The following is a 27,844-nucleotide window of genomic DNA, read 5'->3' on the forward strand; positions in this document are numbered from 1 at the left end:
TGATGATCAAATGAAATAACCATTCCATTCCATTTCCTTCGTCTAATCGTACCAAACCTAGACTTAGTTCTCTCCTCCTGCAGCAGCAGCAGACTTCTGTCATTTACAATCAAAAAATAAAACAATACAATTATACAGACAAGCATATGGTTAAGTTAAATGGCTTATTGGCCAAACAGTTCCCAACAAAACGACACAACAACTTAATTAGAACCACTCTCTGCACAACATATACTTTACGAGGATTTGATCAAATAGGTGCCCGAGATGGAGTTTCCCTGGAGGCTAAGGTTAAGAACATGAATAGACACACACACAAGGGAATTTACAGAAAGCATTGGTAGTTTTGGTAGATAACAAAAAGAGGGAGGACGCTCAAGCCCAACTGTTCTAGTTCTGTTCGGCTTCTTAGCCCCCCTAGATGATGTTGCCACCAGACGGGGCCGCCAGCTCCAGGTGGACAGCGACCGTTCCATACTAATATAGGAAGGCCATCTTCATGCAGGGAGCAACCTGAAGAACAGCATTTAGCATTTTTAATAGAGAAAATTTCAGTAATATTACAACCTCAGCGCCTATTTTTTCTAAGCAGATCATTGTACAGTGAATTAAGTTTATCTCTGAACAGATCATGGTATTAGTACAGTGAATTAAGTGAGGCTCTACCTCCATTATAATGGATGCAGGTAGTCGCATGAGGCTCCCTTCTTGCAGTATCCATTTTCATAAAATTTACACACTCGATGCCCTTTAGGCAGCGACCTAGAGTAACTACTTCCGCCGCCGCCACTGCTGCCGAATGACGACTGCCTGCTGCTCCACGATGACCTCCCCCTGCTAAATCCCGAATTCCCACTCTGAAAAGCCCAGTCCCTCGGGTCCATCGATCTCGTCCCGCTGCCGCCAAATTTAGGATGGCTCTCCCGCCCGGTGAATCCAGCTGAAGTGCTTCGTTTGCCGTTTGAATTCCCCCTACTTGTCGGTTGAGCAGTTTCCGATCTCAAAATTGTATTTCCTTTAGTTGACCTTCCCCAGCTGGAGTTTGGATCTCCACGCATAGCTCCACGGCCAGGGTCGACAGATTTTGCTTCTGCAGCTGCAATGTTCTTGTCACACGGGAATTTACTCATGGTGGGAGGCGCAGGAGGCGGGCAGTTTGAACCCCCCTCCAATTTGTTAACTGAAACATCAATCGGCTCTCTTTGTACCTCCACTTGGGTGCTAGTAGATGATTGCCCACAAGAGTTTTTCACCGGTTCATGGGTATCTGCCTGAGATGGTCCAAGTGGTTCGTGTGTAGACTCAGAATACAACTGCATGTTGTCACAGGTCCCTTTTCCTGAACCAAGTTGAAGGCTTAACCCTCCAAGGGAAGCAAAGCAATCGGTTTTAGAGTCCTGAAACAATTCCTCACCACAGTTCATTGCTGAAGTAGGAGAAGGCAGTTCACGCTGAGACTCCATAGCATCAACTTCAGCCAGCAGATCCGAAAGTGATTCCTCAGCCAAAGTGCTGAACTCAATGGGTTCAGTGCCAATTGCCTGCCACATAGCCATAGTAGATGCAGGATGGAACGAGGAAGGAGTAAGTTCATCACATTTTGAAGTTGGTGTAGCCGTGTGATCATTGGCCCCTTCATGTGGTCTTTGTGACGATACAGGCACAAAACCAGAGTCCCATTCCTCAACTGCAGGTTTGATGCAAGTAGAAGAGTGTTGACCACGTTCACCAGCCAAGTCTGGAAGCTGTGTCCCACCACTGATGACTAGACTGGAAGCACTGCTCCAGCTAGGGCCAGAATTCTGAACATGACAATTTGAAGAGACAGTCTGTTTGCTTTCAGTTGCCTGAAATCTGCCACCCTCTTCAGCTGTCTTTACACCGGGAATTTGCATATTTTGGCTACTAGCCCTGTCTTTCTCTTCTACATCATGTGGCTTGGCTCTTGGACTTGGTGGATTTTGGATACTTGTATCTTGAACAGGAATATTCAGTGGCACTGGCTGCTGGTCTTTAGTAATCTGTTCCCCCCCATCCCCGTTGCTAGTTCTAGGAGTCTGACCAGGCAGATTTGTGATATGAATTCCAAAAATTTGCTCTAACAAATTAGTTGACTTGGATACAGGAGGAAAACCAGAGTTAGAATCCCAATTATTTGAAGAATAATTTACAGACAGATGTCTATCTGCAGATGACTGGCTTGAATGGTCCTGACCATTAGCTTGGCTGTTATGACATTGTCCACCAGTGGTATGAGCTACCACATTTGCATGTGAATTCCAATGTCCATGATTTGGCGAGGAGTTCCATCTCTGTCCCTCGACAACCAATTCTCGATGAAAAGAAGTACCATGTGGCCACTCAGTAAATGCTGATGAAGGCACTGGACATGACACTTGAGGGTGGTCAGAATATGAACTTCTAACCTTGAGAGAATCCCAGCACTGTGAAGAACTTCCAGCCTGTGCGTTATTGTTATTAACAACAGATGTCGTCCAGTCAGAAGAATGGCAGCTTCCCATGTCATTCTTCACAGATTCATCATTATCATTGGAACGAGCTACTGCATCATCACAGTTCAAGGGGGCCCCACTCTGTTTACCATCTACCTCAGTGATATTCATACTGCCACTCCACCTGCCATCATTGTAATACAATCTGCAATGAGAGGCATCTTTAGCTTCCTGAGATGATAAGGAAACTTCCTGAGATGATAAAGAGACATTGCAATGAGCTGGTGACACTTTATGAGTGCGACCATTCAATACATCAGTCAGAAGTAATGAGTCACCTTCCTTCTCATTTATATTCCATATTCTCATATGAGAGAGAAAAAAGCCAGTCATAGTCCACTGGCGCAGCTGCACCAAACAAAATGGCCCTTGAACTTTTCCATTTTGATCCCTGTAGTGCCATAATTTGTCTGTTTCACTATCATTCACCTGTGGGGTGCTCCCAGTAGAAAGAGAAGCAATAGAAGTTTCTGATCCAACTCCAGAAAGTGATCCAGACCTCAGCCCAGCTTGATTGTTCTGATCTCTAACAACTGAACTGGATGAATCAACCTCGTTTCCTGGTTGCTCCAAAGTGTCTGATCCACATGCACCTTCTCCCTCATTCCAACAGGATCCACTCAATGTTTCAGCAATCCCATCAGGAGTTCCTTTACCCAAGTCCACTGGAGAACACATGTTTCTAATTTGGTCACAGGTAGCTAACTTCTTCTGAGCCCTGCCACCAGAGCCATTCAGAATATCACCATTTTGTGGAGAGACTGGTTCCCCCCCATCTCCACTGAATCTATGACACCTTTGTTTTACATATTCATCTGCACAAATCACCAGCAAAAGTAACTAATAGGTACACAATTGGAAAACAAAGGAAAAACAAGTGACAGGAAATGAAAAGTTCTACATCCACTAAGCAATGCAAAGACCTTGTTTCTTGTTGATAACTACTCCATCATAATCAGATTCACGATTGGGATCCATATTTGGATCCGCATGCACCACAGGAATCTCGTGTAGCCTGCGCCGATGTTCCTCAGGTGTCTTCAGAAGCTCTAACTTCTGTACACAATCTCTAAGCGTGAATTTGTCAAGGAAAACTAAGCACAAGATAACAACTCCCTCTTTCCTCAAAAGAGAAAAAACCAGCAAAATAAAGAGAGAAAGCACCCAATGTCCTTTATAAAATAACAAATTATAGGGGACGGAATGCTTAATATTATAAACCTCCAGGATCATTTCAAATATTACAATATACATCATCTTATCCTCTGATAGTATGATGACAAGGATTAAAGAAAGGAAGTTAATTTGGGAGCCAACTGGGTATTCCAAGCATTCTTTTCTTTCCCCGCTAGTCATAGGATATCATACAAAACAAATATTAATGTAGAAAAGAATGTCAGAAAGTCAAAAAAGCAAAAAAAAAAAAAAAAACTAGGCATAGTCGGCCTAGTGACATAGGGTGCCTCCGATGGGTTCTTAATATAATTTTAGACATGATATATTCATTCCCCATTATTGTGAAAAGGAGAGCTCCATCAGCAGGCCTGAAATACCATCAACAATGAACCAAGATGCATGTTCAATTGCTAGTGAACCTACACATTTCATTGGATAAGCAATATTATTTAAGAAATGTAACTACCAGTGTGTAGGACTGTAGTCATCAGACTATAATTGAAATAAAAGAACCACCGCTACTTCAGTGTGCTATCAACTATTAGTATCCTACCCTATCCTATGTTTCTAAGAAACGTACTGATATCAATACTTCTTCATACTTATCCTCTTAAATGGCTGTTTAAAAGAGAAAAAGTTCAAATAAAATATACTAGAGTTTTAGTAGAAAAAATAATTAAAAAAACAAGTATCACATTCCAAGATATACATTTTTAATATTTAACTTGAAGAAACAAAATAGTGGATTATATCTTTTCATTAAATATCTACCAAAGAAATAGCTGCACTCATTCCCTTTTAAATGCTTGTTCAACATTTAAAAATTTTAAAATTTGAAAAATATCAACATTTAAAAAAATATATATCAACATCAACCCAATTCCACTGTCTACTCCTATCATAAACTTAAAAAAAAAAAAAAAAGATTAACATCAATCTGATATCAATTTATACAAGTCTACTCCTATCATAAAATATTTTAGAGCATTTGAATCACATTCCAATTGGAGAAAGACTAATAAGCTATTCCGGAAGTCTACTGGTTGCCATGATGACTTGGGAATGCCATAGTTCAGAGTTAAGAGAGCACTAAGCAGTCCAAAGGAGAAGAGAAGAAATTTGGGCAGAGCAGCAATCAAAAAATGTGTTTTCTCCATTGGGGTTGGCCAAGAGACCTTATGAATATTCATAAGGAGACAATAAGCCACATGACCAGCACTCCACCCACGCTGGATGCACATTCAAAGTTCACAAGCGGCAATCCTTAGCTGGTTTGGGCACCGTGGAGGAGGCATCCATACTTGAGACTCAAGAGTGGCACCATTACCCTGAACTGTGACAGTATTACAATGTGGGAATTTGAATCTTTTATGTCACTCATATGGGGTGAATCCCATATTAAGTTCATCTCAAACGGTCATGGAAGGAGACACTTTCAGAAAACAAAACTCATATATAGTGATTCAAGTGTCAAGTTCCTCTATTGGGCGGGTCACAGGCAGAAACCTTGGATAAAAGAAAGGCAAGTCAATGTGACAGCCCTTAGGTCTGACAAATAAATCACAACACCCTAGGTGATGCAATAAGATAACTGTTCCCTTGGGTTCTACCTTTGATCTATGAGAACTAAAGGTGCCATGACAGCGGAGGTTCTCACTTGATCCATTTCTCCCAGTATTTCATAATATCATGACATAGTCACTTGGTCAATGCAACACCCAAATTTTTAGAAAGAGATAAATAGGAGGGAAAATTGATATGATATGGATTATTAGAATTGTGGAGGGATTAGGATTCAAGGTGTAAATTTGGGGATCAATTCGAAAAAGATGTAGAGATTAATTGAAGAGAATTTGAGAAGGATTAGGATTTTATTAATGAATTGAAAACCGAACAGAATTGAAACAAAGCTGAGGGATGAAAGATTTACTCGAGTGAATAGAAGGATTACTCGAGTACTAGGAGAATTTAGTCGAGTAGAAAGGAAAACTTACTTGATTAATTGTAAATGTTTTCTCATCTTGTATTGAACTTCAGATCTGCCCTAGCTTGCACCTTCTTATCACCTCGATCACTATCCAATGGCCGGAGGACCATTGGCTCAAATATCAATTGTTAGAACTTCAGATTTGACAAAGGGGTTGTTTAGGAAGAATTGGGAATTAGAGGGAATTTGGAGAGAGAATTTAGAGAGAAAGGGAGGGAAACAAGAAGAAAGAGGGAGAGAGTTTGAGAGAGAGAAAGAGAGATAAGGATTCAGTTCATTTCTCAACATGCCTTCCCTCCTCTAGCTATAGCTTATTTATAGCCTAGCAATACAACTATTCAAAATGTACAATCCGGTAAAGCACATCCACTATAGCAACTACATACAATCAACAAGCATAAGAGATAAAAAAAAAACCACAACTACTGCCTTGCCCCTAGAAATGTGACATGTACTTTCTTTAAGAAATAAAGATACCCTCTATACTTCTAGCCACCTCCATTCCTAGGAAATATCTCAGTTTTCCTAGGACTTTAACATCAAAATCTATCCTCAATTGCCTCTAGAGATCCTCTATTTCTAGATTATTATCTCCTGTGATGATAATATCATCTACATTTATAATCAAAATTATCTTTTTTCCATCTATTGCATATTTTGTAAATAATGTATGATCAGCTTGCCCTTATTTGTAGCCAAGCTAGTTCAAAGTAATACTAAAACTCTTGAACCATGCTCTCGGGGACTGTTTAAGTCCATATAGGGATTTTTTTTTAACTTTCATACCTTCCTCTCTTGTCCTCTGTCTCAAACCCATGAGGTATTCTCATATAGATTTCATCTTCTAGGTTTAAAAAATGCATTCTTAATACTCGGTATAGTTTCTAATCTAGATTAGCAACAAGTGAAGGTAAGACTCATATTGAATTTAACTTGGCAATTGGAGCAAAAGTCTCCTCGTAGTCTATTCCAAAAGTCTGTGTAAAGTCTTAGGCTACTAGTCTAACCTTGTATCTGTCAATGATTCCATTTGACTTATATTTAATTTTAAACACCTACTTGGTTCCAACTGCCTTCTTGCTATTAGGTAATTCCGCAATAGCCCATGTGTTATTTTTTACTAGTGCCTGCATTTCATACCTTCCACCTTGAGTCCTGTAGAGCACAATATGTATCTCTAGGAACCTCGATCTCATCAATACTAGCAGTGAATGCCCTAAATTGTGGAGATAATTTTGAATATATTAAGTGATTAGACATAGGGTATTTAGCACATGATCTTACCTCTTTTCAAAGAGCTAATGGCATGTCCAAATCATCAATTTCAGCATATACCTCTTCCACATTGTCATTCACTAGACTTGACTCCGGATTTGATGATGGACCTTACCGAGGATTATGAGGCCTTTTAGAATAAACCAATGCTGGTTTTTCAGGAACCTATTCTCCCATTTGATTGGTCACATAGGTTTGGGTAGAAATAGTGATTGTTTCAGTTATTTCAGTTCCAATTTCAGCTTGCAGATGGAATTGATGTAGGAAGAGAAATAATAGGATCCCAATATTGCTATGTACTACATATATCCCCCTGCAGAGAGGGATTGGGATAAAAGGGTTGATGCTCAAGAAATGAAACATCACATGAAATAAGAAATTTCCAGGTGTAAGGACAATGACAATAATGCCTGTATCCTTGTTGGGTAAGAGAATAGCCAACAAATACACATTTAAGAGCTTTAGGTTTAAGTTTGGAATGAGAAGGATGATGCTTATGAACAAAAGTAGTACACCCAAAGCCTTCTGGGGGAAGAGAATTAAGGATCCTAGTACGAGGGTAGAAATCAAGTAAGGTACTCAAGAGAGTTTGAAATGCAAGGGCTTTGGAAGGAAGCCGATTAATGAGATAGGAGGTTGTAAGTATTGCTTCCCCCCAATATGAATTTGGAACAGAACTAGAAAACATTATGGAACAAGCAATTCCAAGAAAAAGGCAAATTTTCTTTTCTGCCACCCCATTTTGTTGAGGATTGTAAGGGCAATAACTTTGGTGAATTATTCTTTATTTAGCTAGATAATGGTTGAACTCATTTGAGAAATACTCTCAATCATTACCTAAACAAAGAACATAGATTGAGGATTGAAACACATTAAACACCATTTTATGAAATTTTATGAAGACTGAACTAGCTTCAAATTTTTCTTTTGGTAGGAATACCCAACAAGCCCTTATATGATCATCTATGAAAGTGATAAACCAACAAGAATTGGTTAGGGTAAGTATTCTTGCAAGTCCCCAGATGTCACTATGAACCAAATAGAATGGTTTGAAAGGTTTATAAGAATGAATAGGATAAGGCTGTCTAGACTGTTTAGCAAGAATTCATTGCTTACAATGAAAAAAAAAAAAAGTCGTTCTTCATTGATAAAGATTAAAGAGATAAGGATACAATGCTTTAAAATAGTTGAAACTAAGATGCGCTAAACATTTATGCCATAACAAAATTTCAAAATCTAAAACAGTAAAAAAAAAAAAAAAAGGATTTATTTTGTAACCTAAATCCAAAGGAACTGCAGGATACGAAACAAAAACGGGGAAACGACATTTTTCCAAAAAAGTAGAAAACGGAAACGTGGGGTACAGTGTAAATAAAAAAAATATAGGGATTTTTTGTAAATATAATTTTTAATATAGAAAATTATAAAAATAGTTCAAACATAATTCAATGCATATTTTTTTTAAAAAAACTTTTGGGCTTTTTAGTGCCAATATAACATTCTAGAGGGTCTAAGCTGAAATTAAGCCTTATATAATATAATGTAAAAACATCTATACACACGCATGAACGGAGGGAGGGTTGAGACGAATCTATATTTAATTAATATGAATTTACATTATTTATATATGGCTTAGACCTGGGCAATGTCAACAGATAAGCTAGCTCCAAGTTCCAACAACTATAAAGAGGCCTTGTTCATGGATGAATGTAAAGAAGGGAGACAGAAGTAAAGGGTGTGTTTCTTTTCAATGGCTACACATGAAGTAAAGAGTGTGTTTCGACGAGAAAGCAGCAAGAAGAACAACGACGACAAAAGAGCACCTAGAGCAACAAGCTTCGACGACCACAAAAGGGAGCTTCGGGATTCGGAAACAAAGCACTGAAAGAAAAAGAAAAAGAAGAAGACTGAAAAGAGAGGGAACAGTGGGGGAACTTCGGGAATCGTGAGGTGAGCTTGGCTGCTTGGGTCATCGAAAACGCATTTCTGACCATTTTATGTAATTTGCGAAACAACCCCGAAATGCTTTGCAAATTACAGAAACGACCTGAAAAAAATTTTGGGTCGTCTTTACCGTTTCTGAAATGGAAAACGATTCAGAAACACCAAAATGGCGTCTCTAAGTTGCTTCGTGCTTCAGAGATTGTAGGATCCTGAAATGTAGTAAAGACCATCCTTCTCCTCAACACTACCAATCCTCGAAGATAGATTCTAAAATTCACAGTGAGATGGAAAAAATGGCACCATATGATTCATGTCTCTGGTTAGCTTACTCACAGATAATAAATTCCATTTCAAGTTTGGCATATGCAAAACAAATTTTAAGGCTAAGTTTGCCAAAAAAAACTAATCCTTTCCCTTTAGTCGGAGATACTGTACCATCAGCCATTGAAACTATTATATCCCAATCACTTGCGTCATAGGTCGATAGGCATCAACCAAACCTGTCATATGATCCAAGGCACCTGTATCTACAATCTAGGAGTATGTAGTAAGTTTTTGAGAAAGTAAAGACTATTTTGGAGTACCTTGCTTGGCAAGGGATGCTATTGGTTTAGGAGTTTTTGTAAGATCAGACGTTTTTGATAACTTTGTCTGATTTTGTAACTGTTGCAAAAGTTCCAATTGATCTACAAATCAAATCCAATTGGTGGACTTCTCGGCTTCTAAATTTGCCATATAGGCGAATTGAGTTGACTTCCTTTGATTTTTAGGTTTCCAATTTGCTGGTTTACCATGGATTTTCCAACAAGTCTCTCTTGTATGATATGGCTTGTTACAGTGGTCACATCACTATTTGTCTTTTTGGGACTCACCACGTGGTAAGGCGATAGCCTTCATTTTTAACGTAGAAATAGCTGAATTTTGAGGGCTAACATTATTGCTAGAAAACAAGGATGGATTTAGCATTACCTTCTTTTGACTTTCCTCTAGAATGGATGGAAAAGGTTTAGCTCCAAGTAGTATACATCAAACTTCATCCAATTCAGTGACACCATGGAGGAAGTCAAATATTCATTCTTTTTCCAACATCATCTTGTATTTTACTCCATCCTCAGGGCATAATAATCTCATAGAACATATCCATTTCCTATCATAACTCAGTCAAAACATTGTAATACTCAGTGACTGAGAGATTATCTTGTCTTATTGTCCGGATTGCAAATCAAATCTCAAAATATTAGGTAGTATTCTCCATATCAAAGTAAATCTCCTACACTGCTTCCCAAATTTCTTTAGCCATTTTGTAGAAGAGATATGTCATCTCGATCTTTGGCTCTATCGAGTTGATTAACCAAGCCATGACAATGGAATTCTCAGCATCCTAAATACTATAAGTTGTTGTTTCAATATCAGGCATAGGTGTTGCTCCTATAAGATACACAACTTTTCCTTTGTCCTTGATGACTAGCAAAACTGATTGAGACCATTCTCTGAAGTTGATTCCATTTAGTTTATGCTGAGTAATCTGAAAAGAATGGCTGTCAAGAGATATTGGAGTAGCAAGCATTTGTGTAGCTCTAACGAGAATGGAACCAGTGGCAGATGTTTCACTAGTTTTCATTGTTGATTGATTTCCGACCATTACTTGCAACTTAGAACTCTACAGTTTGACAGGTAAGGAAAAAGAATTTTTAGCCATAGGAATCGGCGGCTCTGATACCATGAACAGAATTGAAACAAGCTAAAGGATGAAAGGTTTACCCGAGTAAATAGAAGGATTACTCGAGTACTTGGAGGATTTAGTCGAGTAGAAAGGAAAACTTAATTAATTGCAAATGTTTTCTCATGTTGTATTTAACTCAAGATGGGTTATATATACACAAGATTTCCTAAAAATATCTCCTACAATATAGGAATAAATATAGAAAACAAATTTAAACTAGACTTAGATGATAAAGATGATCAGGAAAATTTTAAACTTGCTGAACTGATCCTTCCTGTTTTTTCGAAACAACTTTATCTCTTATCACTTTAGTTTATATATCTCTTATCACTTCTTCTTGTAACCACCCAACAACCTTATCATTTGATTATTCGGCCATGATAGAGATAATCTGGATTTATCTTTTAAATTTTTCAAAAAAAACAAATCAATTCCTTGTTGAAGGAGGATTTCTCATCAGAAATTGGAGACAAACCAATTCTTGGCCGAAAAGGGATTAAGATTGATGTAAATTTTGAGGATAAATTAGAAGAGAATCTATTTATTATTTGATTGGGATTTGATAAGGATTATGATTAATTGGAGAATTCGAAATAGAATGGAAAATTGAATCCAAATCCAAAGACGAATTAGTTGAACCCTAATAAGCTTATAAATATAAGCTCACAGGAGGATTAAATCATCAAACTTTGAGCCATGAGAATCAATGAGAAGTAAAGTCACTTGATATTTGTGGATTATATTGTGGATTTTCTCTACAAAGGGTTCAAGCGAGTGGTTATTTCTGCACTAGTATGTTTTAAAAATTATTCCCATGCAAGATTGAAAAATTACTTTGGCATGATTTAAATTCTCAATCCTGTTACCTAGCATAAATACATGAATTGTTGATTAGAAAATAAATTGAGAATGTGGAATGGTGAAATTGTTTTGAGAAACATGAAAAGACTTCTGAAATGGTGTTAGTGTATGGTTATACAATGTTCTGAACTTACACATTGGTAAACTCCAGGAACTAGGTGTACTAGCTAGATCTAGGAAGAATACTGGATTTACCCTGTGTATTGGTGAATCCAAAACCTAGGGGGTACTAGCTAGATCTGAGAAGAGTACTAGGTTACCTTGTACATTGATATACTCCAAAAACATAGGGGTACTGACTAGTTATTGGCTAGATTAAGGAAGAATATGGGTCCCTTCTTGCATTGATGAATACCAGGCTATACTGCCCCATTGTAATTGTTTGATTGATGATTTAATTGGTGTTAAACACTCAGAAATTTGAAAGCTGCACCATGTGGCAAGATTCTTATTGTTGATACATGATATTGCATTGGGAACAGTTGTGAATATTTGAAATTAAAATCTGTTCTACTATATATGTATGAAGTCTTTATTTTGGATATTAATCTTTTATGCAAGGTAAGCTTCACTCGGCTTTAAACTCGCCACTCTCCCTAACATTTTTTAGGTAAGCAGGATTAGCAAGATGTAAATTCTAATTGGGGGATTCTCAAGTGGACTCAATTAGGATAGTTTTATTTCTAGTTATTGCCAATTATCTTGAAATGTAAGCATTATCACTAATTTTGTAAAATCCAACCGTCTGATCGTGAATCCGACCGTAATTTCCACCGTGAAAGCGACCCCAATCTAGAAGGAGGTAAGTCTTTTAGTTTATCAGCAATTATTTTCAGCACAGATCTATGATACACATGTATATACGTGCGGTATGGGTTTGGTCAAAAGTTTAAGCTTAGATCTATAGAGATTCGACCGTTGGATCTTACTAGTTTTTGGGTATATTGGTCAATAAGGATAAGGGTGTCGGGTAGTTGTCTCCGATCGCCGAAAACCACTATATTAGTTAGTGATTCAAATTTATTTCTTTTGTACGGTTCTGGAGATTTTCAATGGAAATCAGATGAGTTGATTTTTTAGGCATCATGAACTTTTAAGTCCTAGCTTAAGATTCATGCTTGCTTGCACAACCCCCAGAGGGGATTGTGACAGTCAAACTTAATGTTGTGGCAATAGTGTACTTCTAAGGCACTTCCAATTGGAAGGCAAGCTTAGGTAAAAAAACCTACACTATTGCTGCTACATTCTTCATTGGCATAAGGGTGGGCTTGCCAAGATGATTTTTGAAGGAGGATCATCTATTTGCCTCGTGTAGCTGGCTTGACCAATACAGATCATTGTACATAGAACACATGGTGAGCAAGGGAAAGAAATAGCTGCACTCATTCCCTTTTCATGTACCAAAGCATTTGGCTTTCTTAGGGCCTGCTTGATTGCACTTTTGTTTTCAGTTTTCTGTTTTTATTTTAAAATTTGTAAATAAAAGCAGAAAATTCTGTTTGATTACCTATTTTTGTTTTCAAGTATTTTCAAAAGTTCTCAAAATTTTGAACACATGAAGACTTGTTTTCACTTTCAGTTTTGCTTTTCACTTTTCATTTTCACTCAATGTTTCACTCACATTAATGCTCATCAACCACACTGATTTGCTTCTCACTAAAGATGTCAAATGGGTTGGCTTAGCCCAACTCACAACTTGATGGATTGGGCCAATCCAACAAAAAAAACATGAACCAATGCCTTATCAAATAATTAGCCCGTTTTTTTTTTTTTTTAACAGAAAATCAAAACTAAAAACAAAAATGAAAAATGGAAGCTTAAAATTGACAACTCTCTCAAATGGGCCCTTAGTAACTGAGATCCTGTCTATCAGTTGCCTAACAACATCACACCCATTAGAATACCATAGTCTGGTTCTGGTCTATGATGATAAATTTATACAAAGGTATACCAATCTATCCTTATGCAACCTAGGGCGACATGACGTAGGAAAGCATGGTAATACTGTTTTTTTTGGCCCTACAGTGATGCAGCAACATACTTTGAACTATTAATGTTTTTATTTTCTTAGATTATGAAGAATATTTAAGTTATTAGGTTTTAGTTAGTAGCTAAATTATTAACTTCATGTGGCTAGAAAGTGACTTTTTAAAATAGATGGATGGCTACAATTAGAAGGATTCTTTTTGTGATCAATGACTGGGATTTATTCTTAGTGTAACCCTAGTATAAGTAGTTTTTTAAGACACTTTGTACGCAGCCATTCTTACTCTAATTCAACTTTTGAGGTTTTCTTAAACTCTAATTTTCATATTATTGTTCAGCTTTTATTTTACACTGTTTTAGCCCAAATTTGCACTTGTTTTGCTGATTCTTCCTTTCACACTATGTCAAAAAGGTATTGAGGCTAATTAGTCAAAAGATGCTCGGGAAACATGGGATTGCTACAATTTGGATGCAGAAAAGGTAATGAATCAGATGAGGTGTAGGTGAATTCATCATTCCTTGCTAAGTTATCCAGGTAGATTGATGCAAGGCCACATTCTTTGGTTAGCTTTTAAGTTTACTTATTTGTTTAGCTTGTGGCTAGTATTTATGTTATTAATTTTTGGTTAGTGTGTATATTGTTAGTGTTAATAAGTAGTTGTGTGACTAGCATGTGACTCTTCAAAATAAATGGACGGATAAAATTAGGACCCTTTGTGATCAGCGACTAGGGATTATTATTTCTATAACCCTAGTATACATAGTCTTTTAAGACGCTTTGTAGGCAGCCATTTTTACAGTAATTCAACACTTCAGGTTTTTTACACCCTAATGTTATATTATTGTTCTAGCTTTGGTTTTACACTAAATGACTTTTCCGTCTTTTTCCCTCTCCCTTGTGTTGTTCTTCAGCTGGAACACTAATTATCACATATCAAACAGAGTTTTTGATCCAAGTAAAGTGATTGTTAGATTTGATCTGATAATAATTCTGTCTAGTTAAAAGGTACTACAATATCATGAGATAAGAAATGAAATCACCAACATAAATTCCATAGAAAAAGGATATTCTTTTTTGTGCCCCATTTTGCTTGCTTCATCCAAAAGTTGATTGAGCCGCATCACCTCCATCTCTAGCCACTATTATAATTTTTTTTTTTTTTTTTTTTTTTTTGGGGGGGGGGGGGGTGTTGGGGGGGAGAGTAGTGTGTAAGTAGAAGCGAGAAAATAAGAATATAAAAACATTATATAAAGCAACTGCTAAGGTTCAGAAATTGAGGAAGTCAATCCACAAATCATGATGGTAGATTAAACTTACAAAGCTGCAGTAAAGAAGTCGATATGAAATAGGGACCACATAGTGTTGTATGCCTGTGCATTGTAGGTGAAAGACAAAATACTTACATCATTAAGCCTCACTTCCTGAAGCGCCATTGCTTTCTCCTGCACCTGACCCTACAACCATGTATGCATCTCCTTACTAGAAGCCATTGTATAACTTTAATAAATATGTAGAAAGTAATATGGAGCTGATATAGATGTTCCCGAAAAACTTGTAAAAGACTAAAAGTAACACAAATAAGAGCACTTACTAAAGTCAACCGGTTAAGAAGCCCACATTTTATATTTTGACATAATTGTCTGCATTCATCCTGGGAAAAGAATAACGCACCGAAAACAGGGCACCAAAATATGAGTAAAAAATAAACAATTCATGTACAAAAGTAAAGTGTCACTAGGTATTAACAATGCTTCTAATTGATACACTTGAAAAAAGCAATCAAGAACACTCAAACAATTGTGAAAGACATCATGGCTCTGAAAAAAAAAAATGTTCCATTTAACCCCAACATGCAGTAAGACATTGCTATAGGTGTAAGTAATTCAATAGTACATCAATAACAAGTAAAATTCATTTCTTTTTTATAAGCACCAACAAGTAAAGATCATGAAAAAATTCACTGGTTGTAAATGGCATTGCAAGTTTGGGTTGAGGGACAAGCAGTGACCAGTATAATAGCTGTTGGTCAAAACAATAATTAAATTTCACCCCTATAATAAAATTTACTCATGAAATAATAATAAAAGTAAAAGATGATCAGTTTAACCATTATGCATTCCTTTCCAATAAAGAAGTGAAATGACTTGTGGAATTCATGATTTAAAAGTACTAATGTGATACTTTTGATCTTGGATTGCAGTTGATTATTCAGTCAGAAACCAATGGAGAACATATAGCCACATAAATAAAAGTACATATATCTAAGTGGAAATGGTCCTCCAGATTGTAGAAGTACCCACAGAAAATCATAGCAGGCTGCCCAAACACCACAAGCCTTAATCCTATTAGGTAGACCTCCAGCCATCACTATCCATGGCCATATCTCTACGAGGCAACTATGTCTAATGTCATGTCATGGCAGGCTGCCCCAGAAAAAGAAATACATTACAATTTTATGATACTTTGTGATAAAAATGGGAGAAAGGAATCAAAACTTCTACAATGAGGCCTTTGGATGGATGGGCCCCAAAATGAAGAAAGTACACTAGGAAATATTCTTGGGGAGCCAATGAAGTATACAAGTACAAATGTCATCTTAGACAGTAAGCTTGTTTGTATAAAAAACCAACACATGCTCATATGCTTATGAAACAGTAACACAACTAGAGTTCAACCCATAGAACTGCAATTAGAGTAAATGTAAAGCCATCAGCCATGACTAGTTGACACAGAAGCCTTAGACTGCAATTGGCCTACATCATATAGGAAGTATAAATCTTGTTTCAATTGAAGCAATTATGGTATGCTGCGTGTGCATAACAATCATCATCACAGTTTTCCCAACAGTAAGAGAAGTCACATGCAACACAGAGCATCCTGAAAAACATAATTCTCTTTTTAAGTGTTGTCAAGACAACTATTTTGTTTAATTATACTTGCAAATTGATAATCTAGGCACCAAGAAGGAATAAATGATCAAAGTAAGATATATAATTACATCAGAAAACTCTTGATTGGAAATTGCATCAATTGCTATGGTCTCCTTATTGCCCAAATTTAATATTTCCAGCATGAAGTCCACTGTTCTTTCACCAATGGTGTACGGCACTGCCACCTTATGAGTACCTGAAATCAAAATATCAACATTTAAAAAATTTGAGGACATATGGTTTACAGTATGGCAGATGCTAGCTAAAAATGAGTTATGTATGTGTACCTACAACTGGGACAAGCCTATGCTTATCTTGCTTCTGATCATTATCAGAAATTCTTATCCGCACAATCGAGCCAACAACCTTCTCATGGAACTTTCCACTGTCTACAAAAAGACTTTCCATCAAACTACGTCGCAAATAGATCAAGTTAATGTTGTGAACATCAATTGCAGCAAATTCATCTAGATTTGTTTGCACTCCACTTTCTTCAACCTTCCTAAAATTTTTACCCTTCATATCTTTATCGATCACCAAAAGATTATCATTGTCCCCATTGCCCTCAAGCTGACTCAAAGTTGTCACAGAAGTGTTGCTCTGAGTTACATCTTTCTGGGCATCCTCTCCATTAAGAAAGTGAAATTCAAGAAGCTTTAGCATGTCAAAATGACCCAAGCGTTGTCTACCAAACAGGTTTCTGAGCCTCAAATCACAAATAATTTGGCTTTTCTGATGGGGATCACGAAGATTGTTTTTCACTATATAGTCTAGCAAAAGACTTTGAACATCAAATTTAGACAACATAGATATATCACCACTCTTCATGTGTGCAACAAACTCCAATAGTTCTTTAGATGCCCATTTTGTGGATCCACCAGAAGCATTATCGTTGCCATTAATTGACTTGTCCATGGTTAAACAATCCCCCTTGTTAGTGAAGTTTGGCTCTTCTTTTGACATTCTCCCTTTTAAATTGTTTGCCTCAAGGCATGCAGAAAGGCTATGTGACATTGAAACCTTGCCATAATTTCCATCCAAAGATTTTCCTTTGCAAGCCACAATGCCAGCTGCTTTCCAGGGATTCTGAGCTCGAGTAAGCTCATCTAAAGTTAAAGATAACTTCTCCTTCAAGCAACTCCAGTACATTTTGAAAAGATACTCCCAGCTACCCTTGTCATCAAAATCTACTTGAGCCTGCCAAGATACACACAGAAAGCAGTAAATTGCCAAAAAGATTCAAGGCTGCAAACAAAAAAGGCAAACGAGTCCAAGGCAGACAACTTGGAGCAAAAAACTGATTTTACATTCATCTGTTCAACTGCAACACTCCCCACACCCCCACCCCCAACTCCACCCATTGTCCATTTACTTTAATAGTTTTTAACAAAATTAACACCTCAACCCACTTTGGAACAAAAAGTGTCCATGCTTTTCTCATATATAGTCGTATTTTCTCTTAGCTCATGATGCCTGATAATGTTAACATCTCTGTTTCATTCTTAAAAGTTACAAACTACTAAGCCAGCACTTAATAGCTGCAATCATGATCTGCACCAGAACATCAAGGCAACCTTAGTTGCCCTGACAAAAATACATTATCTAGGCCAGGACAAGCAATTAGACACACCTGATCAAATGAACAATGAAAAATAAAACTAACCAAAAAACTCATGGTTGATGGGTTGCCAACACACCCAGTGGGTCCAAGCTTTTTTGACTATTAAAACGATACAACTTCAATCTGGACTTAACAGGGAGGAACTCCTTCCATCAATGATATTTTTACTACAAGATTCATGCAAGCTCAAATTAAATTTTGATTGTGTTTTTCCATCCCAAACATGAATGAACTAATTAAAGGTTATATGAGGGCATGGGGAATTTAACTTGTTTACTAACAGGCTGGACCAAATGAGTGAAGACATCTGAACCACAGAACAAGTGAACAGTCAGACTATCTAACTTGCTCCAAGGGGCAAAAGGCCAAACTCTGAGGACCAAAAGTGAAAAGACCTAAGATTGTCTCTTCTTGAACCCCTCCATCTTCTTCTGGCCACCGATAGGGAACATGTATAATCAGAGACTGATGTCTTGAAAGAGCATCAAATTCACACCACAAATATGTGGGCAGACCAAAAAAGAAGGTCCTACAAAGAAAGAATCTTGAGAACTAGCCTGGCCAGGCTTAATATGAAGGGGCCCCAATCAGGCTAGCTCACACTGTAGGGTAATACCTCGTTTCCAAATAAGGGAGTCAGTTAAGTAAAACTTGAGTGCGTTTAAACAATTTTATCATCAGTTAACCGATTAAAAGAACCAAAAAGGGAATCAGCAATATCTAGATATATAAGCTGTAAATCTTAAGCCAAAGCTATGACCAGTGTAACCCACAGAGTAGAACATGTCTAGTGGGTGGTATGGGCACAGCATGCAATAATACACGTACTTCAAAATGGATCATACCAGGGATAACTTATCACATGGTTTGACTAAGTTGAGAAATTTCTAAGCACATCATCTTAATTTAAAAGAAGATGCCATGAATAAAACACCCATATCAAGCTACCCTTATTCTTTGGCAGATTCATTTCAGAACTGTTACATCCAAAAACTTAAAAGACTTCAGTGCCTCCCGCCCCAATTTAGCATTTGATATGTTATGCCCCCACCATCAATCTTCTATAGAACCTATTAATCAACTAGTTATGGTATTGTTAGAAAATCATTTTGTATTTCTTATTACTAGGAAGGACAAGAAAAACCTACTGCTTTGGGGATGCAATGGACAAAGGTTCAACTTGTAATACCAGAGAGCTTCGGGTTAATTGAGGAATAAATATTGTATTAGAAAAATGAGATTTGAGGAAAATAGGTATCAGAATAGCCCGAGAAATTGACCGAATCGACTGCAGGAAATACCCTGGAGCCGAGATGCCTAAAGAAAATGATATGGTAGTGTCGAGTATTTCGAGGTATGATTTATGGCATCGAAAGAATTTGGATCGGGAATAGTTTTCGGTATAGCTAAAATACAGCTATGGAATAAGCTGTAAAACCGAATAATTATAGGAGGCTCCCGAAATGGAAAGAGAAGCCTAGGGAAGCTTCGATTCATTGAGTAGAACAACCCTTTAGTGAGTTTTGGAAGAAACGAATGGATTTGGAGCCAAAACGAAGATTCGGGCCTAAGAGTAATTTTTCAAAATTGCCCGAAGGGGTCAAAATGACATTTTTCTGAAAGTTTCAAGGGAGAAATGGAAAAATCAAGACTTGAGAGACTCAATGGAAATTACCAAAAGTCTAAGGGCTTAGTGAAAGAGGGTCAAAGTGAGAAACCAAAATCAGTGGGGCAAAAGTGTAAAACTTGAAAATGGCAGTAATGGAAAACCGACCAAGTCACTGGTGGTCGTCGACCGGCTGTTTCAGCCATAGGGATGGCACGAGGGATGGTCGGGGGTGCTTGGGCATCAAGTTTTGGGCCGACATCAACCACCAAGGTGGCCTGATTTCGAGCAAAATCCGACCAGAAAGTTTGGTCGCGCGATCAGCCCCTACAACTCGAGTTCTTGGTCGGATGAGGTTGCTTGAGGGTCGATCTAGGGTAGGTAGATGCTCTTAAGGCCTTGGGTTGGCCAAGCAAGAGCATTTGGAAGCTCGATTTTGCCTATAAATAGGCGTTCATGGTGGCCAAAAATTGGAAGAAATGGAGCATCAAATCGGCCACTATATCAATCAAATTGGGACTTCAAAGCATAGGGCTTTTGTTGCCCATGGCTTAAAGATCATTTATAGAGAGTTAGAGGCATTTTGGTAGAAGTTTGAGTGGATAATCAAGGCTTCGCTAGAAACCTAGGCAGTTCGCCTAGCCGAGGCTTCAAGCCTCCAGTTGAGACCTTTCCGGGCATCCTTTCGAGCAGCAAAAAGGCCCATCTAGATCGACTGAGGAAGGGGAAGAAGCTAGTGGAGTCAGCCAGCATTGCTAGCTAACCGGCACCAGAGAAGACGACCGACGCGTGACACACGCATCGAACATCACTCGCTTCCCCAATCGCGGCGCGTGAGGGCGCGTGGAAGGCTGAAAAAAATTGGAAAAATTTTGTAAAATCTTGAAAAATCAACATTTTGAGGTGTGTGCAATTAGTTTTGAAGTTGGGATTTTCTTTGTCTTGATTTTAGCATCAAAGAGCCTCGTTTTGCCTAAAAACGCAGCATCCATGTAAGTCTAGTAATTTTCTCTTGATGTTCATAGCTTATTATGATTTGTTGTGAAGAAAGATTGAAGAAAATATTTTGATAGGTATTTATTTGGAGTTTTTAGAGAGAAAAATGGGAGAAAATAAAGAAATTGGGACAAAAATCAGATTTTTTTATGTTTAAATAATGATTAGGGTGCTTTGAGGCCTAGGGTTGAGTGTTGGTGCAACTTTTGAGGTTGGCACGAAAATCAAGGTCCAACACGCAAATTGAGGCCATGCGCACTTTTTGAGGTACAATGATTTTTGTCAAATGTGAGCAGTTCTAACCCCAAAACTTGTTTATTCAAAGTTGTTTTTCTCTTATAAACTTGATTTGATCCATGCATATGTTTTGCTGCATGTGAATGGTTTTTACCTATGATGGTTGGTTTCATATAGGTATGTCCCAAAATGTTTTATGCATGTACATTGAATTTTGTGCGATAAATTGTATACATGAAATGTTATTTCATATGATACATTGAATCATGGTATGTGGCATTGGCGTGTTTTTATGGGATGGGATGAGATGTCAACTTATGATGTGGCACTTGAAGTGACAACACTAGGGAAGCATGCCAAGAAAAAATGCCCACTTGTGACAGGGACTGAGAGTGGACACCACCCTTGCGAGTCGACAAGTGGCGAGGCTGAGAATGTACACCATCTTGGACCCGCAAGAGGGGACTGCAAGTGGACACCACCCCAGATGCCTTGCGTGGTAATATTGTTTTCAAGGTGAACATGGATTCCCAGGATAGTGTTGATCATCATTTGGCCAGGATCGATGTTGACGTGCTCCGAAAGCTTCTGAGTGGGAACGTAATGATGACGGGGTGATTCTCGGGGTTCATGCATTGACGTTGCTCCCTCTTAAGCTAGGAATGTGTTGTGTCGATGTGGTTGTGTTGCCTTTAGAGAGATTGCATTTTCCCCGGTTAAGGTTAAATGCTGGGTGGGTTTCTCTTTGGTCGGGTTTTGTCGTGATATTCTATTATTTTATGTCTTGCATACATTCATGAAAATATTTTTAAACTCTCACTTAGATGATTCATCATCTTATGTTGGACTTTGTCCCTGAAATATTCTAACGTTCCAGGTGGAAGCAACTGTTCCAAAGGGAAAGGAATTACCGAGAATTGACGGCAACTTGTAGGTGGATCGTAGCATATATTTTAGATTATATGTATTTCCTTTTGATGATGTCATGTTAGACGATGATACGGTTTTGATGTTATGTATAAGATGATTTCGGTTATGTATCATATCAGGTTTCAGTCTAGCTTCCACATTTGTTTTATGATGATATTACCTATCTTAACTTGATGTCTTTAAGTTTGATATGCTGAGAAGGTAATCAGGATTGTTGGGGAAGTTGTGGATTTAAGTGTTATGTGGTGGAAATGCATGTCTAGAAAAGTTCTGACTAAGGAAATACTTGGTATTTAAGTATGTCCCTTTGTGACCCACATCTCTTTCCTGGAAACTTACTTGATGTATTATTCACGTACAGACGCTTATATTATATATTTATGAAAAAAAAATATATCCCCGAAATCCATGATGATGTTTTCCGCATTTATAACGCCCATCGGTTGGAGCAAGGTGTTACACAACTAATTGCAATGTTCAGTTTCAATCTGCCCTACCAAAGAAATTTGACAAGCATAAGCATTATTCTGAACTCCTATGATTTTTTAGTGTTATCCTGAACCTGCAAGAGGGCAAGCCTTGGTGCAACAGTAAGATTGCTCCTTTGTAACCAGAAGGTCATGTATTCAAGTCATAGAAACGACCTATCAAGAAAATAAGGGGAAGGTTGTGTACAAATACATCCCTTGCAAAGCAAGTAATGCACAAGATTGTGTCAAGCCCTTAGGTTAAGGGTTGACAATGGGGCGGAATTCCAAAAGAATGAGATAGGAAGAGAGAGAGAACAAGATAGAGAGAGAGAGAGAACGAGAGAAAGAATCTGTTATTCAATCCAAAAGTGGCTTGCCCTTCTACAATAGCCTACTTATTAGGCGTACACCCAATCTGTTGGGCGACTAACCGTCCAGTTACAACCTCTCTGCCCTGTTAGTTCTACAGTTACAATCACTCCCTTATTACATTTATACCCCCGGGTCCTAACAGATTGCTCCTTCATGTTCATGTTTTTTTTTTTTTTTTTTTCGTTTTACAATTTCTTAGTCCCTGCTAGGCAGTCAAACTATATCATCTCCTGGATCAGATCGTTAAGCTATATCCAGCCAGACCAGAAGCTCAAATGGCACAAAAACCACACGAACAGAAAGACTTTTGAGTATTTGTTGCTCCATCATGCTAATATAACTGGAGTTTTGGTTTTGGGGGGCGGGGAGGGGGGAGGTGTGTGTTAGTAATGTATGCCCATCAAAATAACTCTTCAATACATTATTATTACAATAGATTCATCTCAACATGGAGGGCAATACAATCATGACAAAGTTGAAAACTCATCCAGAAAAACCATATCAAAAAACCCATTTAACCTACGGAGCTAACAGAGAAACCATGAAAAGAGAAAAAAGGTCTGTGCTGAGATTTTAGTTACTCAAATGACAAAGAGCTCAAGCTGACATCCTGCAGAAGCAATTCTGTGGAAATTTAACTCAAAGAAGGATAAATTAGAAGTACCGTTTCCTTGTTTCCTTGATCAACATTTTCAATCAGCAAAATAGTTTTCATGCATAATGCGCAAAAGCCTTTTCTCTCTCGGACACACAAGTAATCAGCATCTTTAACGCAAGCCTTGCACAAAGAATATGTACAAGTATAGCACATGTAATGAGCAGCCTTCTGGCAGCTACTACAAATGTGCCAACCTGAAATGCAAACACACCAGGAATGTAAATAATTATTCAACCTTATTATTAGCTCATATTAATATTATAAATCAAAGTAAAACAAAAGTACATAGACTGACAATCACCGTGGAAAATATAAATATGGTGAGCCAAATCACTGAAGCACTAGTAAACATGAGTAACATGTGAGAAAATCATGATTCACCTTTGTTTGGGAGGGGCTTGTAGTAAAGGACTGCAAGGAAATTGGATGGAAAAGCATTTCCGTACAATCTTCTTGGAATCAACATTTTTTCTCTGCCCCACCCCCACCCCCCCTTAAAAAACCAAAAAAAAAGGGGTAGAATGTATGGAAAGAAAGCAGGTGAAGATATGTGCTATTATGAATGGGCAAACTATCGTCAAAACTTTTATAAGATGCTTTGTGTATATCTCTTAAGATGGCATAATTGACATTTGATGTGTAACAATGGAACATCCTACCCAGTTCCCATAGCTCTCCCAAATGAGAAGAAAGTATTTCTATTACTATGGGTTCGATTTCTTGCCCTACACAATGAAACAAAACCTCCACTTACGATTTACGTTCTTCGCCAAAATTGAGAGCACAAGCGGCGGGAGACCACGCAAGGGCGGTAATCCCAAGGAAAAAAGATTTTCTACCCCGTTTCACTTTTACTTTCCTTCTACTCATTCTCGTTCCATTTTATTCCACTACTAACACTCTCCCAAATATAGCCTTAGAGAAGTTTCCAAATCCCCAGGTGGTTCCCCAGAAATCAGCTGTCTCCTGGCTCATGATTCACAACCTGGGAACTGGAGAAAGAGATCTCCGGATCTCCTTGGCCCCTGAAAACCAATATTTTAAAAACTGAACCAGAGAGTAAACCGGCCTATTAATTGGGTCGCGGGTCAGTTGGTCCGACCGATTAGACCGAAGTGGTCCGACTAGATGATGTCATATATATATTTTATAATTAAATAATATATATATTAAATATATGTTTTAATATATATTTAAAATACTAATATTCTATATATTATTATGAAAAATACTATTATTAACTAATATACAACTAATATTTTATATATAATTGTTATATATGTTATTAAAAAATTAATTAAGAATTAAAAATTTAAAACTAAGTGAGAGGGTGAAAAAAATCGGGGTCAACCCGGTTCCCGATTCACCGGTTCGACCGGATTTTGACCAGGTTGAAGAAAATTTGAATTTTTATGTCAAACCGGACCGGATAGGCCACCAGTTCCCGGTTAAACGTGTCCGACCGGCCGATCCGGTCTGGTTTTTAAAACAGTGATGAAAACCACTAAGCTGAGGGTATGAAAGGCGTATCATAATTCTCGTACGGGCCTCCAACAAATGCATTCGTTGGAAATTTTCCTATGGGCTTCAACGGAGGCCCAACTCCCTCAGCAAAAGCTGGGCCTCCTGAAGAGCCCGAAAAAAAGAGACTAGTTGTCCTCTTGCAGGTTTTTTCCTTTCCTCTGAGTCTGACAAAAAGACCACTGTTCTGTCCAAAAACTCCACCCACGTTACCTAGCCCCCTAGAGAGGCCTACTTAACCAAACCCTAGATTCGAGCTGGCCAGCGGCCGTACTTGACACCCATCCTTTCACCAATCTCTTTGTCCCCCTGCGCGTGAGTCTCACTCGCCATCTTCCCGATTGCTCCTCTGGCTCCATCTCCGACAAATCTTCACCGAGAATTTCTATCATCAAACCACTGCTCCACCAAAGAGGAAGTTCGTACACACTACTCCCCTCTCCTATCTCCTATCTCCTATCTCCTATCCTAACCGACGCCGTAATCTTCATCCCTTGAACCACGAACAGAGACCCTCCACCAACGGAAATAAATGATGCTTCGGCCCGGAAAGGTTAGCCGCTGCTTCCAGAAACGATTTCCTTTTCACGGTGTAATTCCTATCCAATCCTGGGGTAACAAAATCCCAAAATGCTGTGGCCAGGCCTTCTCAACCCCTAGTGCCCATCTCGGTACGTAAATCAACCTCGCCATCACACGAAGAGTCAATACCACTGCAAGAAACTTCTCTTCATTGTTAGCCAAGCTTCTCCTCAACTTTACCATACTCTCTTCGCATAGAGCCTCTGATGCCCGAAATCCGACACGAAAGAGATTTCGATCGAGTTCTTGCAGAGCCATAGCACCTCTTCCTTGGTCGGCAAAAGCCGTCTATGGAGCCGTCTTCCTCTCTAGATGGTCGTGAAAAGGCATCCTCATCCCCCATGATGAAGAAGGATTTCCGAACTATTCTGAGAAATTCCCCGCGTCGCCTCTCACTCTCTCCATCAAAACTCCTTGAAATGTGGCGTTTCCTATAGAAGATTATATACGGATGGACAATGGATGTAGAATGATTCTATTAATATTCAACCCACCAAAACTTGGTTTCTACTCCTTCCAGAGATTAAGAATTCTGAAGTCTAACTACTACAAATTTATCATCACTTTTTCGGAAAATCACCGCTATCGATTTTATTTTAACTAAGTTGAAGATGAAACATGAATGCAATACACAATTACACCCACTTACCATAAAGTGCACTGAGAATTTAAGAAAATGAAAACCTTTTAACACTAACCCTGTTACACATCTTAAATATACATACGATATTCTTCCCTTCAAAAACATTAATAATAATGGAGCACAATGCGCAATTCTTTTATATTTTTGACAACCTTTTGTCTAATTCTTTCCTCATAACGAAACTTCTAAGGAAATAAAAGGAAAAAAAAAACTTTGCGGAATTGCTTCTGGTCACTATAAGTGAAATTTCTCTGCTTATGGACTAAGCATACTACTTTCCCTTGTGTTACTTCTCTAGAGAATCTTCCTATTTTCGAAAATTTTATCTTTTATGTGGCTGTGATTCAACTATGTGTCCTATTTTAAAGTAAGGCGGATAGAACTGTCAGATGTCTGAACAAATCAATAAATTCAATTATATGGAAATATCATTACTGCATGATCAGAACACCGTCAACACACTATGCATGATCAGAACACCGTCAACACACTATGCAAGAGAAACAATAAATTTTCAACTTAAATACCAACATTGTAGAATTTTACTTCGATGTGTTGTTAGCAACATACCACAGTTCCATTTAGCCCTCGACCGAAAGAAGGCCTCGTCACGCTTAATGCAAGCTGGGTGGTATGCCTTTGGGCAGCCCCTGACAATTGACAGCAAAAATGGTCAGAAACAAATTAATGGCGGAGGGCAGCGAGGCTCACTGTTCGACTATCATTCATAAAGTAGCCTGTAGCTTTCCACGCAGAAACCTAACTAGATTATGATTTCACCCATCAAGGAAAGACGTGCAGAAATGTGGTGGCTAGAACTAGAAAGCAATCTGAAGCAATATGAACGGAAAAAAGCAAATATAAAATATCAGACGCAACTAAAAAAGCCTAAAACACGTGAACCTAGCCAGAGAAACAACGATTCCAAATAATTGAACCGTTCACCCACCGGCGATCGCACAGCACGAGGCTCCCTCCATCGAAGCATATAAAGCAAACATCCTCATCTTCCTCCTCCACCTTCGTCTTCTTCGCCGCCGGTTGCTTCGCCTGACCCTTGGGCGGGCGGCCTCGCTTCCGCTTTCCGACGACGTTGTTCGCCCCCACATCTGCCTCAGCACGACTTCCCTCCCCGCCGGCAACCGACTCCACGGCGACCACGGCCGTAGCTCCGCCGACCGCGGAGTCTTCCCTTCCGTCATCGGCCTGGCACTCGCCGACCGCCGGAGCCGCCACAATTCCGTCGCAGCTCCGGCTCTCAGCCTCCGTACTAGGGCTATATCCCGGAGATTCCTCTCCTTCCATGAAGAAACGAATCGGTAAAACCCTAGATTAGATTCTGCGGAACCGACAACTGCTGATTAGACTCCAGATGCAGATAATAAACCAACTGGCGGACCGGCATGAGCTAGATGGAAGCGAAGATGCGTTTGTGCATATCCAATCTGAAAGCAAGCCAATTTGGGCTGACGCCTGACGCCTGGTGGCGATGTTGCTGTTGGTGTGGTGAGCTGTGGTTTTAGCTTTCGGCGACACGACTCTCACGCACACTTAATGATCCCCAACGACATTGCAATTGAAATTCCATTCCATCCCAAGATTTTTTTGCCCAACTTTTATTTATACTATTTACATTAACTACCATTTAAATTCATTTATTCCTTTTTTATTTTCGCAAAATTTAAAAAGTCAATCTTTAAAATAAAACATACTCACCAAAATTCTCAAAATTAAACATATTAAATACGTTATTGCATTTTGGCCCCAGATTAAATTAGTCCCCATGCTTTCTAATTTGGGCGACATTAGTTA

At 38.4% G+C, this 27,844-nt stretch overlaps 1 protein-coding gene across 4 annotated transcripts; it reads right to left on the reverse strand.

Moving 5' to 3' along the window:
* LOC127800502 (zinc finger CCCH domain-containing protein 44-like) lies at positions 1–27,613 on the reverse strand. Of its 4 annotated transcripts, none has more exons than XM_052335136.1 (11): positions 26,982–27,613; positions 26,603–26,682; positions 23,293–23,480; positions 16,684–17,593; positions 16,465–16,592; positions 15,058–15,117; positions 14,870–14,920; positions 14,535–14,605; positions 3,437–3,588; positions 667–3,328; positions 1–513 (listed from the first exon to the last, which is right to left on the reverse strand). In XM_052335136.1, the coding sequence occupies exons 1-10, from the start codon at positions 27,335–27,337 to the stop codon at positions 672–674; spliced, it is 4,653 nt and encodes a 1,550-aa protein (XP_052191096.1). In that variant the 5' UTR covers positions 27,338–27,613; the 3' UTR covers positions 1–513; positions 667–671. The 4 variants fall into 4 exon arrangements, with proteins under 4 accessions (XP_052191096.1, XP_052191098.1, XP_052191095.1 ...); XM_052335138.1 differs by lacking the exon at positions 1–513 and having other exon boundaries at positions 515–3,328; positions 16,684–16,785; positions 16,912–17,593; XM_052335135.1 differs by lacking the exon at positions 1–513 and having other exon boundaries at positions 515–3,328.
* Positions 27,614–27,844: the final 231 nt, after the last annotated feature.

The sequence above is a fragment of the Diospyros lotus genome, chromosome 4 (genome assembly GCF_014633365.1).
Source record: "Diospyros lotus cultivar Yz01 chromosome 4, ASM1463336v1, whole genome shotgun sequence".
Classification (NCBI taxonomy): Eukaryota; Viridiplantae; Streptophyta; class Magnoliopsida; order Ericales; family Ebenaceae; genus Diospyros; species Diospyros lotus.

Coding starts and splice junctions, on each gene's coding strand:
- LOC127800502 (XM_052335136.1), bottom strand. CDS start 27,337: ATGGAAGGAGAGGAATCTCCGGGATATAGCCCTAGTACGGAGGCTGAG. Junction 17,594..23,292: donor ATCAAGGAAACAAGGAAACG/GTACTTCTAATT, acceptor GTATCTTGGCAG/GCTCAAGTAGATTTTGATGA. Junction 14,606..14,869: donor AGGAAGTGAGGCTTAATGAT/GTAAGTATTTTG, acceptor AAATTATAATAG/TGGCTAGAGATGGAGGTGAT.